Raw genomic sequence first — 20,838 nt, 5'->3', positions numbered from 1 at the left:
AAATTTACACTACCGATCAGTTCTCAGACATCTTCATCAAGTCCATTACTAAATTCATTGGATAGCGGGTCAGGTTAGTAGGGCGGATCACTAAATGGTAAAAATGAGTGAGTTTATATTAAATAAGAATTTAACTTTTTAAAAAATGTCACGTCAGCAAAAGTTGACTAAAATGAGTTGAATGACTTTTGTGTTACAAAGATGAAAGTTGAGTGACTTTCTAGAATAAGGATAGTTAAATGAACTTTTGAGAAATCAAACTCGGAGATTATATGCATGGCAATAGGCAACCATATACTATGGTTATATAGTCATGTCATGACTTCTTGTGTCTCCCATATTAGCTCATAAATCTAATCTATATTAAAGTATGATATGTTTCTTTAATTTCTTCCTTTTTATACAAAGTGTGAAATGACCTTACACCATTACTTTATTATTTCAAAGAAAAGAAAGAATGAAATAGCTAGGCTCTAGGAAAAACTTATACATGTTATGAAATATAGAATGGATGTCCACTACACAAATATAATGCCTCTTCCATTATCTTTCACCATATTAATGGTTCTTCCATTATCTTCCACCATATTAATGGTTCTTCCATTATCTCATATATTGAATGCATATGTAGCACTATAAATAGAGGCATAAATTTTCATATGTAATGTACTTGAAACACATTTTAGAAGAATAATAAAATCTCTCCTCTTTGTCACTCTATGTTTATAGTTTTCATCCTTTAATATTATTACTCTTTTAGCTTCATTTTATAACATGTTATCAGCACGAGACTCTACCTTGAACAAATATTTTGAAACGATCAAAGCGCATTGGTTTAAAGATTCGTAGAGCGGTGAGAGTACCATTCTCAAACCAATTTCCAGGTAAGTAATTATGGTCGAATTTGAATTCGTGTCTTTAAGCTGAATGATGAATGATATATCAAAACAGGTGGGATATATATCATCACCCATTAGTTGATGGTGATAATCTATGTGTTACTTATTTTGTTGATTCTAGTGGTGTTAACAATAAGTAGATCTCAGTGGTATTGAAAGAAAAGGTATTGATACCTTGGAAATATTAATAAGCTACAGACATAGAATTCTTGGATATTACTCCTCGTTTGATGTTCATTGAAAATTTTGTTGCCATAATCTCCATAGTTGTTGGACATTAATTTTATGGTTCTTTGGTTGCCTTCGAGTATCAGCAGAATTCGTCACTTTCAAAGGTAATTTTTGTTATCCATTTAGTATTACCTTGTTAAGTTTATGATCACCAGAAGGGACAATATTTTCTATGCATTACTATGGCTACAGTTGAAGATGTGTTAGAGAAAAGTTTCTACATCATATATATGCCTCGATTTACTCCTGAAGTAGCAATATTTTGAAAGAAGCTCTAACCTATTACGGTTTGATATACTTAAGACACGTTCAAATGATTGTGTTCTATTCCTGAAGAATGAGAACTTTTGATAAAAGCTAAAAATACAGATTCATTCCCTGAAGTGAATGTGATAATATTTAGTAAAGCTTATCAATACAGACGTGCTCTTGGTTGTGAAGAAATCACGACTCAACTCCAGAAGAGGTAGAATAATTGAGAAGAAATATTTCGAATATTCTATGTTTTACTCCCGAAGTAGTAAACTCATAAATCTGCTCCCGAAGTAGCAAACTTTGAACTCTACTCCGAATGTTGTAACCTCCGAGCTCTACTCCTCAAGTAGTAGAATTCTGAAATTTACTCTTGAAGTAGTAAATAACTCTGAGATCTACTCCTGAAGTAGTAAGGCCTTAAAATTTACTCTCGAAGTAGTAAACATTTAAACTTTACTCCCGAAGTGGTAAAACTTTAAACTTTACTCATGAAGCAGAAAGAATCGGTAAAATATTTGAGAAATATTCTGAAGCAATATCTTCTTGTGCTTGAGGAAAATAACGAGTTATTGATAAATGTCGTATAGCAAGCACATTTGAATAATCAGAATTCATTTCCCGAAGTGAATGAAGAAATACCACAACATATCTCTTAGAGAGATAAAATACAAGGAATATACATTTTATTTGTGTGGTATGAAATTAAAGCATTGCAACACGTACTTGTCGCATATAGAAACATCTTGAATAATTTTATTAAAGTATCATTTTAAAGAAAAAGGAAGCAGAGTAAAGTGATTTCTACTATAACCACATTGATAAATTATGGTTAGTTGTTATTGATTTCCTTGAAGGAAATAAACATTGGTGTATCCCTTTCCTGAAGGGTGTGATTACTATGTGGTTGCTGCTTTGATACAAAATATTCAGATGTTAATGGCTAGTCTCCTTGAAGGAGATATTTGAAATACTGAAGTTAGAACTTAATGTTTACTTTTCGTAATTTACAATTTATAATGTCCATTTAATTACTGTTTCTTTCATGACACCAGTAGTGTCTAACCAATTTTTTTCCCATGATACTAGCAGTATCTACGCAATATTTGGTGATACAAAAATCAAGGACTCTAGAAGAGATAATTGTTTGTTTATGAGTATCATGACACCAACAGTGTTCAAATAATATCTGATTATGAAAAATAAATTAAAGTCTCTTGAAGAGGTTATACATGATTGCACCATTTATCCCAGATCGTAATTGTTATAAATCGTAGTAAACCTGAAGTTTACTAGCAATAAAATTGGTTATCACATTGGGACTACAAATGATTGGAAAATTGAATATTTTTAAGTTACTACGGGTAAGAAATATGTATATGAAACGTTACCCGAGTATGATGGATGACATGTCACAATAAACCAGAAGTTTATGACATAAAATCTCATGCAATATTAAACCATAATTTTACTAAAATAAATAGCACTCGTCATGGTAAACTTAAGTTTTACGGATATAGCTAATTTTATTAGTTGGAAATACCATTTTGGTTGTCCTGATTTAAATCTGATGTGCTAATTGAGTATTAAAAACATATTGAAGAACTAGAAGATTCTTCAAAAATTTGTTTGTGTTGCTTGTTCTCATGATAAGTTGATTACACCAGCTAATGTTGGGACTGAATCCCCAAAATTCTGAAAAATATAAAAGGTGAATGTGGGCCCCTTCACCTGCAATGTGATGTCTTAAATAGATGCATCTATGAGACGGTCACATGTATGTTTATTGTCAACTGACAGTTTGACATTTACGAAGTTGCTTGCTCAAAATGATTGAGTTGGAAGCACAATTTTCAGAATACGTAATCAAGACAATCATCTTGATAATGCTGGTTTATATCTAAGTTGGTTTGGCATTAGATGCTTCCATAATACAGCTAAACCATTGCTTATGAGAACAGAGTTTCAGATGTTGGTCTGAGATATGATATATTGCATACAACAACATTTGTATGCTTCAGATCAATAAATTTTGATAAATTCTCCCCTCATATTTGGTTCAGGGTCAGGAACTAGATATTTCCATCTTTTAGCATTTGATGTGCGGTACATAATTAATGGATATACCATGATGCACACAGATGGAGTTTCCCAAAGAAAATGGGGACATATGTCACTAAAATAAGGGGGAGAGAATAAGCAGCTAACAAATATGTTGTGAATTATCATCAGTATGATCCTCAGATAATTCAAGTCAAATGCTGGAAGCATTTGCTGACCCAACTATTTCATATTTCATCTGCAAAATGCTCCTAATGTCCCTGAAGGACAGAGTCTACAACATGCATGGAGCATGGTAGACCAATCGGTTCTAAATATAATAATCCTTGAAAAAGGAAGGAGCAAATGATCATAATAAGGAGGCAAAATGCTCTTGAAGAGCCGACGACATAACACTTCATGAAACCTTATGCGAGGTTCAGGTACCTGAAAATGATGAAGTGATGAGATCTCAGTAAGTTATGTCGAATTGCGAATCGATACAAAATGATATCTTGTCGACGATATCTTTGATACAATATGGCGCGCAATATTGTATAAGATTGTGAGGATCTGAGTACTACGTCTCTTAAAGCATGTTGATGTAGAAATAATTACCAAGTAAAATGATGCATCTTGGTAAACGTAATGTTTATTGGACCAGCAGTCCAAACATCAGAAAATGTCACATTATTTATACTGATGGATGCTGTCACAGCCTATGTGGCTTACTTGATGAAATTTATATGAAAATTCCTGAAGGATATAAAATGCTTGAAGCATTTGGTTTAAAGTCTCGGGAAATGTATTCAATCAGATTACAAACCTGATGGTTTAAAACAATCAGGGCGCATGTGGTACAATCGCCTCAGTATGTACTTGGTAAATGAAGGTTATATAAATGATGCCATTTGTCCATGTGTTTTTATAAGAAAACAAAATCAGAGTTCGTTATAATTGCTGTTTATGTTGATGACATAAACCTAATTGGAACTCCAGAAGAGCTCCAAAAGGCGATTGAATATTTAAAGAAAGAATTTGAGATGAAAGATCTGGGAAAAACAAAACTTTGTCTTGGTTTGCAGATTGAACATTTGGTAGATGGGATCTTTATCCATCAATCTGCTTATACCAAAAAGGTTTTAAAACGATTTTACATGGACAATGCGCATCCTTTTAAGTACTCCAATGGTTGTTCGCTCACTTGAAGTGAATAAAGATCCGTTTCGACCTCAAGAAGAAAATGAAGAGCTTCTTGGTCCTGAAGTACCATATCTTAGTGCAATTGGTGTACTTATGTATCTTGCTAACGCTACAAGACCTGACATAGCGTTCTCTGTTAATTAGCTAGCAAGATATAGCTCTTCTCCTACACGAAGACATTGGAACAGAGTTAAGCATATATTGCGATATCTGAAGGGAACTAGCGATATGGGTCTGTTTTATACTAACAAAGGTAGTACAGATCTTGTTGGTTATGCAGATGCAGGTTATTTATCTGATCCACATAAAGCTCGATCTCAAACAGGCTATCTGTTTACATGCGGAGGTACTGCTATATCATGGCGATCCACAAAGCAGTCCATTGTTGCTACTTCTTCGAATCATGCTGAGATAATAGCTATTCATGAAGCAAGTAGAGAATGTGTGTGGTTGAGATCAGTGATACATTTCATCAGAGAAAGATGTGGCTTGAAGTGTGATACAAAATTACCCACAGTATTATATGAAGATAATGCTGCATGCATAGCTCAATTAAAAGGAGGATTTATAAAAGGAGATAGAACGAAGCACATTTCACCAAAGTTATTTTTCACACATGATCTCCAGAAGAAAGGTGATATTGATGTGCAACAAATTCGTTCAAGTGACAATCCTGCAGATTTGTTCACCAAATCTTTGCCAACTTCAACTCTTGAGAAGATGATATTCAAGATTGGAATGCGAAGACTCCGATATCTGAATATTGGTCTTCGTCAGGGGGAGTGAAATACGCGTTATACTCTTTTTTCCTTCACCAAGTTTTGTCCCATTGGGTTTTCTTGGTAAGGTTTTTAATGAGGCAGCTCTCAAAGCGTATTACTAGATATGTGTACTCTTTTTCCTTCATTGAGGCTTTTTCCCACAGGGTTTTTCCTAATAAGGTTTTTAACGATACACATCATCTATGGACATCCAAGGGGGAGTGTTATGAAATATAGAATGGATGTCCACTACACAAATATAATGTCTCTTCCATTATCTTCCACCATATTAATGGTTCTTCCATTATCTTCCACCATATTAATGGTTCTTCCATTATCTCATATATTGAATGCATATGTAGCACTATAAATAGAGGCATAAATTTTCATATGTAATGTACTTGAAACACATTTTAGAAGAATAATAAAATCTCTCCTCTTTGTCACTCTATGTTTATAGTTTTCATCCTTTAATATTATTACTCTTTTAGCTTCATTTTATAACAATACAAAGTTTTTTAGGAGCGACAAGTCCTCCTTTCTTTTGTTTTTAATACAAAACAAAGTCATCTGGTTTCTCACTAGATTAGAAAAACAAACAGAATTTACTAAAGCTAATAAAATTAAAAGTTTAGGAGACATAATCCTGCAAGTGTCACGGAAAACAGCGTATCACATAATTAAATCATTCCATTGGAGTCCAACAATAAGTGGCCAATTTACTTTGCTTTTTGACAATTAGGCATTAGGTCGACAGGGAAATTAGAAACAGTAACTTTAAATTGCAAAAGCATATTCTTGGGAGTTTCCGAATCTTTCTTTCGCCTCACCAACTTATTAGGTTTGACCATAATCTGAGTTGCCATAAATAATGCTCAAGAAAACCGGGACACTAAGCCCGTTTGGATTGACTTATAAGCTGTTTTCAATTTTTTTTTAGTGTTTGGCTGGCCAGCTTATAAGCCGTTTTGTGCTAAAATAAAGCTCAAAAAAATAATTTGACTCATTTGACTTAGTTTATCTAAAACAACTTATAAGCTGAAAACAACTTATAAGTAACAAAAAATAAGTTACCCCAATTTTTTTTTTTTTTTTTGGCTTATAAGTTGTTTCCAGCTTATAAGCTGCTTATTTTAAGTCCATCCAAACAGACTCTAAAAAGGAAAGGACGGGAGGAGGACAACAATCCAGGTGTTTACATCAAGCAAATAGATGCATGGTATGTATTTAACACGACACACTCTACCTTTAACCATGGTTAATTAATGCATTTTCTTACAACATTAAATTACCTAACCATATAGTAAGTTTTTTTTTTCAAAAAAAAAAAAAAAAACATAGTAAATTGAGTTAGTTTGGTGTCAACACGTGGTGGTGCACGTAGGAAAGAAAGAAAAAAAAAGAAGCTTTCACTTGAACACCCGAACACCCTGGTAAAAAATTACACTGTATATATAGAGTAGATATTTTGTGTTTGTGTACATATATAATTTTTGAATATCCTAAACAAACGGTTAGCTCAAGCGGTCCAGTGGACTACATATATTTTTATGTATAGCTTTTGTTGTTTATTTGGAACTCCTAAGTGAAAATCCTAAGTGAAAATCCTGAATTTGTCACTGTGGTCATAAGAAATTGTAATTAATAATAAAATTAAAAATGTAAGTTAAACTATTATTTTTAACTTTAGAAAATTGCCATCATTTTTTAAACTATTTAAAGAATTCATTCCTTCTCCAATTGGTTAGGTGGGTGGATTCAGCAGACAAAGATTATTGAACATCCAGAGCACGTGACATGAAGGGAGGCACGTGCAAGGGTTATGTGGAGTTAGGTGATGCTTATGGACAATTTTGAAGAGGTGCATAGTTTGGTGTTGTCTTAAAGTCGTTGGATTATTGAGACTCGAAAGGGTTAGGTCCCTATGAATCTTCCAAAGGTTTGTCTATAAACGACCATTATTAATTTTGACTTCTGCGTTTCAGACTTTAAAATTTAAAATTGTGATTAATTAAATTACTACAGTAGTTGATGGAATAATTAAGTACTTCAGCTATGAATCTATACTCCAAATGAAAGGGAAAACTCAATCTTACTCTTGTAATTTTGTGGTAGAAATAAAATTCACGTTCAAAAGTCAAATTTGAATTTGTGATGATGACTACCTTTATATCTTGCACAATTAGATTACTTAAATTCCATTCTTACCTTCATTCACTATTCACGTATCCCACTCTCATAAAAATTGAATGTAAATCCCTATGAAGGAAATTAGTTGACAACTACTGTAAAGCTAAGTAGAGATTGCTTTCTAATTGTGATAATGTCTTCCATAAGAATGTTACCCATACTCAACGGAGGTAAAAACATTAGCTAACTCCTCATTAATATTTTCGTGTTTAGTGAATAAAGTTAGTCGACATTTAAAACATAACAGATATTCCGCAAAATTTAAAAGAGAAATTTATGTAAATGTACCCTTCGGCCAACTAGTTTACTAACATGGTCGAAATATGTACATGTTGTATATAATTATATATATAATGTGTATAAGTATGTATATTATATGAATAGTATATGTATATTATTATAAAGTATACACTAACTATATATTTTGGGTGCTTTGGTGCATCGGTAAGTTTGAGCCGTGAAAACAGTCATTAATATTTGCATTAGGATAGGTTATCTGCAACACACTTTGTAAATTAGACGGCCGAATGGTATTTGACAGTAATTTTTCCAAATTAATTTAGGTGCATCCGAGTTTACTCAAACACATAATAATCCGGTGAAAAAAACGTTATTCATACCTTGGAAAGTGAAAAATAAAGTAAGAGGAAGAAAAATGGGAAAAGAGTAAAGATAGTCAAAATGAGAATGGGAAAAATAGAAATTGAATAAAAATACACCATGCCACACCTACCAAAGCACACACATAGAGACACACTATATATATTATATTGTCGTATACTCTTCTCCCTCCTTAACACCTAATTGCCAACTGCCCTTTCTGTGCGAAAATTCTTTGGCTTTTCTTTGTTCTTTTTTCAAGAAAACGATTTCTCCTAAGCATCCCTTTTCTTTGTTATCGAATCTTGATTTTTCAGTCAGTTTCTAGCGCATATAAACAGAATATTTTTTTTATCTCATTTGATGCATGAAATGTGAAGCGACTAGGTCTGTTTTAAAGGGGTTTGCATATTTTTTTTTGCCATCTTCTTCTCCGTCAGCTTTTCTTGATATAAACTCAACACCCTTCAAGACCAAAAGAAAGAAAAGGAATAGTGGGAAAACAAAGATTAATTTTCCACTTTTCCGTTACTTTGGTTTCTTCACCAACTTACAAGCATTTCCTTGCATCGTTTTGGCCTTATAAATAAGGGTAAGATCTCTTATTAATTCTTTGTATTCTACATTTTATGGTGTTGATCTTTGTGTTCTTAACTAGGTTTTCTTTTTCTTGTTTATGTGAGTGCTTTTCAAAAAAATAAATAAATTATGGGTTCCATGTTTTCGATATGTTCTATGTAGAAGTGTTGATGTGGGGTTTTTATGTGTTTTCTACTTTTATGTGTTGATATAATGTATATATGATTAATATGGGCCAACCCCACTTTGTTTAAGCGATGTTACATCTTGTTTATTCAGTAGGTAGTTCTTAATATTGAATTAGATCTATCTTGATTGCTAATTTTATTGTGTAATGCTTAGTTATTCAAATTGATGGGATTTTGCTCTATGGTTTTTTGCTTTTGTGTTTTCTCTCTCTTTGTGCTCTTTTCCTCTGTAGATATGTTATATTTTTCAAATGTCTGTGTGTATGGCATATTCATTTTCATCTTGATGGTGGAAACAATATATCTCTGATAAGGAGGGTAACATTTTTGGTTAACTCTTTAACCTCTTTCTTATAAGTTGATGGCTATGACCTATGAAATGCTCATAATTTTTTACCATAACGCTCAGTCTTAGTAGGCATTTGGATATGAATCAAGTGATATTTGAAAATTAGTAGAATTTGAAGTAAAGTTGAAAAAGATTATTTGGAAGTTGAAGTTGTGTTTGGGAAGGCATTTCACTTGAAAAGTTATTGAAAGTTTGTCCGGGAAGTTTTTTAAGACATTTTTTCAAGTTTGGAGTGAAAAATCAACACGATGCATAACCAAACAGGTTTCTGAAAGAAAAAAAACTTGTAAAAAGGCAAAAAAAGCTTATATCCAAACGGGCCCTTAGTTCCTCTGTTCTTTTGTTTTCCTGTGCAACTGTGTTGTACTTTCTTGTTGCACCTTGACTAGTTGATATGCTGCTGCTTTTGATTGGATGCGGAAATTTTTTACCGCATGAACTTTCATTGACAATTGTGGTTTCTCTGATCACAGTATGGCTGCAACAGCACTTTACCAAACAGTTGGACCTCTTCAGTCTTGTAGAAATAATGGTAACTCTGGATTGTGTCCCGATTATGGGCATGTTTCCTTAAGATCGGTATCCAAGGGTTTCAAGGTTGATGTTGGATTGTTGAGAGGAGGAAGTTATTGTTCTAAAAAGAGAAGTACTTGTGTAATTCAAGCCTCTTCTTCTCAGGCTGCGGTTTTTGATGCAGCTTCAGCACCATCAAGTACCAACTCCAGTGACTCCAAGAAAAAAACAAGTATGACAGTCCCTCTCTTGAACTTCTATTTTCAAAATCATAAGCACAACATAAGAGTAATTTTATTATTGTTTTAAGCTTCTAATGCAGCACCGCTTATAATTATCATCTTCCATTTTTCCCTTCAGGTGAAGCTGCTTTGATCCTGATTAGACACGGCGAGTCTATGTGGAATGAGAAAAACTTGTTCACTGGTTGTGTAGATGTGCCTTTAACTACAAAGGGTGTGGAAGAGGCCATTGAAGCCGGGAAACGAATTAGCAATATACCTGTCGACATGATCTATACTTCTGCTTTGATTCGTGCTCAAATGACTGCCATGCTTGCCATGACCCAGCACCGTCGCAAGAAGGTACTTTTATGGTTAAAAGCTTGTAACTTTTGGATTTTCCTTACATTCATTCCACAATGATAAGATGTGTTTGGGAAAAACTGTATCACAACAGAAGATATTAGAGATATGTCACAACAGAAGATATGGACCTATGTGAAGTATTTGAAGCTTCTGTATTGGTACCCTAAAATACGTATCATTGCCACTGTCATGTCAATTTTAGGTGCCAACTATCATTCATGAAGAAAGCGAGCAAGCAAATGCTTGGAGTCAGATTTTTAGTGAAGAGACCAACAAGCAATGTATACCAGTTGTAACAGCTTGGCAACTAAACGAGAGAATGTAAAATATCTACTCCTTCTAAGGTTATTCTTCCCTATATCTTATTATATCATTTGATGGTTCTGATGCGTATGGCTGTGCAATGTTGTAGGTATGGGGAATTACAAGGTCTTAATAAGCAGGAAACAGCTGACAGATATGGAAAGGAGCAGGTTCATGAGTGGCGTCGCAGCTATGATATTCCTCCTCCAAATGGAGAAAGTTTGGAAATGTGTGCAGAGAGAGCTGTTGCCTACTTTAAGGAGCACGTAAGCAGAAGCATGTTTCCGTTCCAGCATATTACCAACCCTATTTTAGGTTGTTATGAAATGACATTGTTGCTGTAATGTTGCAGATTGAACCCCAACTGGCAGGTGGACAAAATATAATGATCGCTGCCCATGGGAACTCGTTGAGGTCCATCATTATGTATCTCGACAAGCTAACATCCCAAGAGGTAGAATTTCACACTTATTGGAATCTCTTGCATTTTTGTCTGGTCCTGCTAAGAAACATTACGAATTGAAACTCTTTTTTTTTCAGGTTATAAGTTTGGAACTTTCTACTGGAATCCCTATGCTTTACATTTTCAAAGAGGGAAGGTTTATTCGTAGAGGAAGTCCTCCAGCACCAACAGAGGCAGGGGTCTATGCTTATACCAAGGTATGTAACTTCTAAAACTGCTCAACTGGTTAATTCGCTTGAAGGTAACAAATGAGAAAAATAGCTTAGAACATGCAAAGGTTATTATTGGGCATAACAATAGGGTTACAGCACAAAGTTAAACTTCAAACAGTTTGCTAAACAAGTATGAAGTTATGTAATCAGATATTTAAGATTCGGAAAATTAGGTTGTTGCTACCTTTAACAAAGGCCAAACAAATGGTGCTTTGCTTTTATACTTTGGAGTTTCATTTGATTTAAGTTCTCTAAGTAAGAATTCTCAGGTTTTCACCTCTCAAACATTAATTGAGATATTCTTCAGCTAGTACAGACGAAACAAGTCAAAAGTAACATAGTAAAAAGCAGAGCAAGTAGTGTTTATGTTTCTTTAAAATCCTGCATTTTACCGTTTAGCCGATAATAGCTATTGATTATCTTTGTATGACCAAGTACCCCTTTATATTTCATAATCACAGACCTTGGCTCAGTACAGACAAAAGCTAGATGATGCGTTTCAGTAATGTGACAAGGTATGGCCATTTACTGGTGTTCTATTCTTTGAAACACCTGATATGATTCTTGAGTCTAATTATTTCATGTTTTGCAGGGGCTTGCTTTCAGTTGAAGTAGATTTGATATGCCTCTTGGAGACTAGTTTCTCTTGCAAATGGGAGTAATTTGTAATTCTTTTTTTACCTTCAATGTAGTCTTCGTTTAGGTCAAACAACTCGGCCACTTTTGTCATAAACATTGTTCTGTATGTGTTGATGCTGTGAATTGTAATGTAGAATATGTGTTGGTTTGATAGTATTGAGTATACAGAAATAAGACAATGAGCTACTAGTGTTTTTATACAGCCCATAAATATACATGGGGTTTCCTTTTACAGCTAGCTATGTGGATCCATTTGCTTTGTGCTATTTTTTTTTTTTTTTGGTTATTGATCAAATAATTGCCATATGGGAAAATAAATTATAGAAAATTTGGAGCTAGGTAAAGTTGACTTTTTCCAGGTTCAGCTCATGTTCACTTGATGATGTGGAAGCACAAGACACTGTGCAGCCTATTCTTTGAACCATTATATAGCAATTATTCCCCACTATGCAACATGCACAAATTGTCTCTTGCACTTACTGTACCTACACACGCCCAAGGCTAGTACATTTACTCAGGCTACTTATTAAAATGCAAAGTCATGCTGTGGTTTTCCCTGACTACAACAACATACCCAGTATAATCTCACAAGTGAGGTCTGAGGAGGGTAAGATGTACGCATACCATACTTCTACCTTTATGGGATAGAGAGGCTGTTTCCGATAGACCTTCGGCTCAAAAGAAATGTGATCGATGTAGAAACGTAGGAAAAAAAAAAAGGGACAGTAAAAGAGCAAAATGAACAAAATAAATGCAGTAAGGCTTTCCCCTACTGAGTTCATCAATATCTTAGAATGCTTTTTGATACTACAATCTCTCAGTGTATGCAACAATTTGAACTTTTTGGATCGTTCGAAAATATTTGATGTCATTCTATTCTCATACAACTCTTGCAACTTTCAGAATTTAATTTCATTGAGCTATTCATATTGCCAAATTAATATTCCAACTTTTACTTCAATCTTTTCTCCCCTATAAACTGGTATATACATTAGTAATATTCAAACTACATGCTCACAAAGCAGAATGGAACAAGTATATTCATCTTTAGAAATTTGAATATTACTAATGATGGAACGAGTATAGTCTTTCTTTCCATAAAAGCAATTTGATGACCAACGATAGGTAAGGTATGCAGTGTTATTGTAGGAGTATTCATTTCATCGGCATATATATATATATATATATATGTGCGCGCGCGCAGATATGATGGCAAATGAACTACCAGTTTGCAAAAGGGCACCTATTTTCGAGCAAGAAAATAAATTTAATCTGGCGAGGACTTATAGTTGTTAAGCTGATGAGGTTATAAGTCTGATCATAGGGGTAGCTATTTCGTTTTTCAAGTACTGAGGGCTAGGGCTAAAGCTACTTTCTCCATATTTTCTTGTGAAAATAGTAGGTCTGCTCCGGTAAGTGTTTGGAAATTGGTACTCCCTCCAACCTCGGGTTTAAAATAAGTGTTCACTTAGCATTTTTTATACCCCTTAAGAAAACACTAACTCTTAGAAAAAAACAATATATTTCAACTAAACTACTCTTAATTAATGACACTCTTACTTATTTATTACCTTGACTAAATAGGGGCAAATCTAAAAAAATAAAGTTAATGCCTTCTTGATTATGTAAGTGGACACTTATTTTAAATCAAAAAAAAAAAGTTTAAGCGGATACTTATTTTGCATCGGAGAGAGTATCATGTTTCAGGATTCCCGAGGTTCCATACTTCTTTTTGACCACTAAGCTATCCATTCTGAAAAGAGATAATGGTAAAAAAAAAAAAACCTCAAATATTTTTTTTTTTTTTTTTTTTTTGAGTTTTACCTAAACTATCAGGTGTGAGAGTTTACGACCTAAACTATCATCAACTAGTTTGCAAAACACACCTCAACTATCCGTTGTTCACTTTTCCTACCTAACTATCACCAACTAGTTTACAAAACACATCTCAACTATCAGTTATTCACTATTAATGTGGTGTGTTTTGCAAACTAGTCGGTGATAGTTTAAGTAGGAAAAGTGAACAACTTATAGTTAAAGTGTGTTTTACAAACTAGTTGGTGATAGTATAGGTAAGAAACTCTCACACCTGATAGTTCAGGTAGGAAACTCAAAAAAATGTGATACTTGGAAGTGTGTTTTTGACCCTCAACTCTTCTGAATAAGCATATGCAAAACAAACAAAAGAACTACTAGTATAAAGAGGCAGAACATTCATTGTATTGTGTTTTTGACCCTCAACTCTTCTGAATAAGCATATGCAAAACAAACAAAAGAACTACTAGTATAAAGAGGCAGAACATTCATTGTATAACATATGATTCAGTACATCACCTAGATTAAATGTTTTATGTTGATAACTTCAGATTTGCCCATGTTGTGAGCATTTAGTCAGCAAAAATTGGAGCAATTAAAAAGAGTGAAAAATACGAACTTGAAGAGATTGCTCTCAGTTACACTGCTTTAATCTGTCAGCATTCTCATTTGTACCGTCAGTCCCAGGCAAAGTTTCTTCAATTGGTGATTCCTCTTCATCAACATCCAAAGAAGAATGTTTCTCTGCTTTCTCATCTAAGGCATCAGATTCAGAATCTGAATTAGTTGGCTCTAAAGAGGGGTCAGCTATCACAGTTGGTTGTGCAGTTGATGCAGAATTATCGTCTTTCTTCCAGAAAGAAGACAACTTTTTATCATCTTCTCTCATCCTCTCAGCATATTTATTGATGTCAAAATCGGCCTTATCATCTCCGCCAAATGCAGACTCTATCAGACTCATGTCAAACAGTTCTTCCATCGTTTTTTGGCTGTTGGGGTCATCTGAGTACACAAATTTGACTTTGCTGGCAGTCTTTGGATCCAAAAAAGGCTTTGCTACCTGCATCATTTGGATAAATAAAAGAATTGGTTACAAGGGGATGTGTCATCTTAATATTTCAGAAAACTGATTCCAAAGAGAATCACTTGGAATCAAGCAAACGTAACTTTATGTAATGCAACAACTTGGAATGCTTAAAATTATACATGCACATATTTTCGCTCTAATTGCCACAATAACCCAACCAAATTTTGGAGGGGGATAAGTAGTTGATCCTTTTTATCTTTTTCCGATTTGTTTTTCTTGATCAAGTAAAAGTAGCTTCCATCAGAGCCCTGATTCAATTCTCACGCGCCTTTCTCTCCTCACGTATGTTTTATAGCTCTCTTTGTTTCAATGTCTGTTCAGATTTCAGAAAAATACAAGTCCATGATCATCTGATTGACAACACCGTCCTATTTTCTTCTTTCTCTATTCCATGCGTTAGGATACATGACTTAAGTATTCCTACTGCAGTCTGCAGACACTATCCCTCAAAGTTTCAGCGATAGCTGCCCTTTCAGTCAATATTAACATTGGAGGTCACAGTCAATATCAATGCTTCTAATTAATGTACATTCCGTACACTTTAGAAAAAGTAGAATCCTGTTTCAAAACATTCACAAAATTAACAACCGCAACTTAAACAAGTTTGAGGCCAAATTACCTTCCAAAATGGTTCGAATATTTTGGGTGCATCATATAAAATAGCTATCCCCAGCCTTTCAGGATAATGGTCTTGCAAAACATGAGCTGTTTCTTTTGTCACCTTGATTGAGATATTTGACAGATTGAATCCATGAAAATCAATCAACCAGACCATCTGTTCCTGGTCTTCTGGGAGATTTACAACAGCGTTTTCCATACAATACACTAAATACTTGATTTGTCCTTTAATAGACTTGGTGTTCTGCAAGGAGAAATACAAAATGTTTTTATCAAGCTCGTATTAGTTCCATGTGGACGAACATTAATCGGTATAACTTATTAATTGCAGTTTTTGAAACATACCCTATTTTTTTAGCTGCTGATTGACCAGAATAATCAATTTGAATCAGTTCATGAAATAAAGGTAGTCTAAAGAACACAAAAAAATTGATATAGACATTGTAGCTTTGAGGCCTATATTACATAGATCCTTTATTTGCGTTGATGTATCCGTGTTAAAGAGGTGTGACATATTTATGACTACATCATCCGCCCATATAAAATACTCACACACACACGTATCAAGTATGTATCAACAAGTAAATGACCTCACGTACTTAACTGAGTTTAAATGGTTTTAAAATGATCATTTTCCTTGCAATTATTTGCCCAATAACCAATTGGATAAGAAATTCAAAGGCGATATGATTGTAACACACAAGTATTTTACCCAAGAAAGAAAAAAGAAAAACTGAAACCTACTTGGCATCGAGGTCTCATGACAAGCACTGGCCTCCCATGCTTGTCTGTATAGTTTGACCTATAAATTTTGCCTGTTTCTGCTTCACTAGCCACATCATCCTGTATCAAAGAAAGACTTTTTCAAAGAATTAAAAAAAAGCAAGAAACAACAGAAGATGCTATTATCAACATGATCAGCACAGATACTACTATCAACTATGTTGCCCGGGTCTTCATAAATGTCGAGGGGTGCATGTCGGATCCTCCAAAATTATGTATGTTTGGAGGATCCAACACAGGTTCGGCAGCATTTTTCAGAGTCCTAGCAACATAGACTATCAGGTTCCAAGGTTGCAGATATGGACTGAGTTAATGCAAAAAACAACCTATGGAAAAAAACACCAATAATTATGAAGCAAATCATGCCAAAGGTCTAACCATTGAGGAGGCACAAATAAACAGAAGAGGATAAGAAAAGGGAAGACAGACCAAAAAAATGCAGGTTCCAGAAAGTTCATCAAGAAATAAGTGCCAAAGAAGCATCTAGACACTTTTGAAGATGGAAAAAAAGAAAATGACAAAGAGGGAGACTGTAACAGTACCCAGTGAATTTCTTCAGGCTTGTAATCCAATCTCCACTTCAGGGTTGCTTTAAGCATCTTAACTGCCTTCTTTACATTCCAGCTTCGAGCCGCTAAATATCTTGAAATGGATGCATCAGAACAATAAAGGGCCAACTTACCTGAAAGCAGCCCAATCAACTTTCTCATCTCATCAATCTGCTAGAAACAAAGTCCTGTTTATTAGCACAACCCAGCTTAAAACCATGACAGAAGCTTTAAAAGATAAGATACCTTGTTCTGTTCTTCTTCCAGTCTCAAACAATTCTCAAAGCCATTTGAAGTAGATTTTGTTGGAGCATTACTCATAGTTTCAGGGAACTTAACTTTGTGTAATCAGTTAAACTATTCAACCACTGCACACTGTTATGAAAATGACTACAAAGTAAATTTTTGTATGTAATAGTGCAACTACAGGAAGAACACAGCTACAACTCAAGAGCCATACAAAAATACCTCCTAAATGTAGCAGAAAACAATTGAACTATTTCATTGGCATACAAAAATCTTTTTAATAACAAAAAGCGAAAAATAAATTAAAAACCCATATGATTTATTTATTCAGGCAGCCCTTTGTTGTCAAGGACATAAAGGAGAACAGAACCATTTCCCTATTAGAGTGAACTTTTGCGAGATGTGAATATGAGACAAGCACCTCCCACAATTAGCAACTATTTGAGCTTGCAAAATCTGAACATACGGAAACCTTGAACTTATAACCATTTCAGAAATGATATGACTTGCACGAAGCTTAAAATCGCATGTACGAAATATAACTAGCTTCGGTTTTTTCATTTACAATGCTAACAAGAAACTTGCTGCTTCCAACTTGCGGAAACAGGATAATCAATCTAGCACTATATAGTAGATGAGAGATCCTAATCAGCCTTCACTGGTTCGTGGCACTCATGCAGTGAAAGGAATAGTCGTCTAGCAATGACCACAATTTCTGGTATCCTCATTATCATCTTTGACTAGGTAATTCATGTATGTGTTACTACTAGCCTTTGCATGCTTTCATTTGTTAACTGCCATTGAACTAACATCGGAATTTGAATATTTGGAATGTTTAGTCCTTGAACTAGCAAGCCATGTTAAAAGCATCATAAAGCCTCATTTTGTAAGTTCATCATAATATCTATGATATAGAACATTAAAGGATTCTAATTCCTCTACCTGCACATTAGAACCTCAGAGTGGAATACCACCTCAGAGTGGAATACCAGCAGTTTGCTGCCAAATCTTCTGATACTGGTATACTAAGAACCAAAGTCACAGCTGATGACATTCTAACTAGAAGATGATAACAGAACATTCTCTTTGCCACTCTCTTCCTTGATCAAAACTTTATACCAGACACCACCACCACAAGTTTAGCACTAAAACCCTTTTCAATTGCCAAATATGTCATTAAGCCATTTAGGCATCGGATGCCATGTCATAACCAGAAATTTGACAGATAAAAACTCTACGGAGCAATACATTAGGTACAAAATTCTTCAAATTAATGTACCAAACTGAAGATCTAAAAGGTAAGATTCAAAAAAAGAGAAGCTTTGAGGAAGCAAAAATACAAAATGCGTTAACGCCTAACATGATTTTCCTGTTAGCCTTCGCTAGATGGGGCAACAGGCAAATGTAGCGACGGAAGTATTGCCAATTGCCACCAAATTCTTAAAGAACAAATTGCCTAAGGAACAATAGGAACCTAGAGATTAATGGTTTGGCAGCAAAGGATCGGAAACGCCATTTAAATCACTCAAGCTCTTCTTCATTTCTAGTGTTAACGAGGAATTTGTTATTGATGAAATGATAGTCATCAACTCATCATCCATTAAATCAGTTTGCTCAAACATGAGATGCAACTCTAGCAGAAGCTCCAATGTCCGGAGGACGTATTCAAAGTGCACATCCTCATCCCAGTGATTCTTATTTGAAAAAAAAGCACCACTTTACTTTTCCCATAATCATCGGAGCTTTACATAACTAAGACAAAAGCTAGTTTCCTCAACCGGGTTGAGTCAACCCAGCCCTTGTGCCTCATTGTAAACAAGAAAAAACAAACAAATTGAATAATCTGATCAAAAGCCAACAAATTACTCTCCTCCAGGCTCCATCTTCACAGTTCCTCAAAATTCCCACGATTATACGGAACTCAGTGATGAAAAATCTGCAATTGTAGACTTCCAGTATGCAGTGCAAACATCAACAATTGACACTTGTTTCTAGTACCTTCTTTCTGTTGAGTATAACATAATTCCAAGTCCAATTATCCAAATCATCAGACCAAATAGGTTCACTTACTTTTTTAACCAACTTAGTCATCATAAACTGATTGCTAACAATCAGAAAGTAAAATTCATATAGTTCAACTGATCATAGCAAATAAACAAATTTCCCTCATGCAACAAACCAACAAACAGGCTATAACCTCATCAAAAAAAAAAAAAAAAAAAATGCAAGAACAAAGTCACAAACATAATGAACATAGTAGGTGCTCAAAAAATAACCAAGAAAATAAAAACCCATAATTCATTTGCAAAAAAGATAAAAACCAAAAAGAAGAATTAAGGAGTTGTTACCAGGATATTAATCTCCTAAATGATCAAGAACCAGGGAAACACAGAGTCAACTGAAAGAAGGTTAGTTTTTGGCAGAGATTAGATAGCAGGTGGGATTTTACATAGTTTATAGTGATTAGAAAATATATATAATAGAGATGTAGGAATGGAGCACACCATGTGAGAAAATCTACATATGAGATATGACTACAAAAGGACCTGACGACAGGCGACAAAAGGTTAAAATCGTAATAAACCTGAAGCAGGTAAGGTAAGGTAGGTCAAAGTTACTGCTGTGGCACAAAGTTTAACAAAAAATGAAGTTTTTTAAAATCTGTTATTCAAAATAAGTCTTAAATATTTATATAGTTATAAATTATTTTTAAATATAAAAAAGTGTCAATTTTTTTAAAACAAACTAAAAAGGAAAGAAAAATAATTTTTTTTGGGATGGAAGGAGTAGCATGTAACCTGTAAAAATAATGTATAAAATGTTTTAATAATTTTCTAGAAGATTTTGCGAAATTCAACGATTTTCTAGTGTTTTGATCCTGTCATGTAGAAAGCTCCTAAAATCCAATTTTGACGATGGAAAACATTCAACATCTTAAACTGGTCAATGGACCCGTTTCTGACAAGAAAATGCCATTCGACCGAGCAGCAAAAATTATTACTTATGTAATGTAAGACTATAAAAGCACAGCTCAAGAAGATTTAACTACATTTTTTTAATTTCAATTGAGATTATAAATTACTTTAAGGTTCTTTTAAGCTTTTTATCTCAAGTTTGTGATTCTAAGATATGTACAAAAAAAAATTGCCAATGAGGTTTTGTAAAAGTGGAACGGTTAAACTACCAGAGTAAGTTTTTGTTCTTTGTCTCCTTGAAAGTGGGGTAATTCCTTTGTTTTTACTTCTCCCATAACATGGATATATGTAATTGTCTTGTCATTTTATTCCTCTTAATATGGCGGGTGGAATGGGATGATTGTGATTCTTTCATTATTAATTAAAGGTTTGAATTTGAACTCGAAAATAATAAAATTTGTTTTAGAGTGTTTCCCGTTTAGTGGACCCTATGGTACGAAAATCTAAATTAATCAGTTAATTAAGTTTTTAATATCATATGGTAATCCCAACACTAGTGTTTTTATATGTTCATCGTTCAACTCAAAAAATACATAAAATAACTCAATTAAACAGATTGAAGTTGTCATACTATTGTAAAATTTTCTGGAAATTGATTGAATCAACTGGGTGGCTAAGTTCTCCTCTTACCAACATAGAAAATTGAATACTTGGAGAACTTCAAGAGGTGTTAAAATAATAATGCGAATGACAGAGGCAAAGGCCCTGAGAGCAGAAGGACAAACAGAGGTGTTTGGATGAATGGAAACAAAAGAAA

The 20,838-nt window shown here is 34.1% G+C and overlaps 2 protein-coding genes across 3 annotated transcripts; one reads left to right on the top strand and one right to left on the bottom strand.

Moving 5' to 3' along the window:
• The first annotated feature begins 8,360 nt into the window (after positions 1-8,360).
• Positions 8,361-12,247, top strand: LOC132627462 (2,3-bisphosphoglycerate-dependent phosphoglycerate mutase 1). The gene is made up of 9 exons (XM_060342813.1): positions 8,361-8,768; positions 9,766-10,037; positions 10,166-10,389; positions 10,595-10,713; positions 10,805-10,961; positions 11,048-11,149; positions 11,236-11,355; positions 11,832-11,885; positions 11,963-12,247. Exons 2-8 carry the CDS (start codon positions 9,767-9,769, stop codon positions 11,874-11,876), a joined length of 1,038 nt encoding a protein of 345 aa, XP_060198796.1. The 5' UTR covers positions 8,361-8,768; position 9,766; the 3' UTR covers positions 11,877-11,885; positions 11,963-12,247.
• A 2,021-nt stretch (positions 12,248-14,268) lies between these two features.
• LOC132627461 (uncharacterized) lies at positions 14,269-19,635 on the bottom strand. Of its 2 annotated transcripts, none has more exons than XM_060342810.1 (6): positions 19,455-19,635; positions 17,107-17,235; positions 16,855-17,034; positions 16,274-16,372; positions 15,531-15,773; positions 14,269-14,884 (listed from the first exon to the last, which is right to left on the bottom strand). In XM_060342810.1, the coding sequence occupies exons 2-6, from the start codon at positions 17,179-17,181 to the stop codon at positions 14,459-14,461; spliced, it is 1,023 nt and encodes a 340-aa protein (XP_060198793.1). In that variant the 5' UTR covers positions 17,182-17,235; positions 19,455-19,635; the 3' UTR covers positions 14,269-14,458. The 2 variants fall into 2 exon arrangements, with proteins under 2 accessions (XP_060198793.1, XP_060198795.1); XM_060342812.1 differs by having other exon boundaries at positions 16,855-17,031; positions 19,455-19,633.
• Positions 19,636-20,838: the final 1,203 nt, after the last annotated feature.

The sequence above is a fragment of the Lycium barbarum genome, chromosome 2, assembly GCF_019175385.1.
Source record: "Lycium barbarum isolate Lr01 chromosome 2, ASM1917538v2, whole genome shotgun sequence".
Lineage (NCBI taxonomy): Eukaryota > Viridiplantae > Streptophyta > Magnoliopsida > Solanales > Solanaceae > Lycium > Lycium barbarum.
This window is presented reverse-complemented; position numbering and strand designations above follow the sequence as displayed.

Bases quoted from the DNA above. Each gene is read 5' to 3' on its own strand.
- LOC132627462 (XM_060342813.1), top strand. From the start codon at position 9,767: ATGGCTGCAACAGCACTTTACCAAACAGTTGGACCTCTTCAGTCTTGT. The intron at 10,390-10,594 runs GTACTTTTATGG...TGTCAATTTTAG, and splicing joins CCCAGCACCGTCGCAAGAAG to GTGCCAACTATCATTCATGA. The intron at 11,150-11,235 runs GTAGAATTTCAC...TTTTTTTTTCAG, and splicing joins ACAAGCTAACATCCCAAGAG to GTTATAAGTTTGGAACTTTC.
- LOC132627461 (XM_060342810.1), bottom strand. From the start codon at position 17,181: ATGAGTAATGCTCCAACAAAATCTACTTCAAATGGCTTTGAGAATTGT. The intron at 17,035-17,106 runs GTATCTTATCTT...CTTTGTTTCTAG, and splicing joins TGGAAGAAGAACAGAACAAG to CAGATTGATGAGATGAGAAA. The intron at 16,373-16,854 runs GTACTGTTACAG...TCTTTGATACAG, and splicing joins AGCCTGAAGAAATTCACTGG to GATGATGTGGCTAGTGAAGC.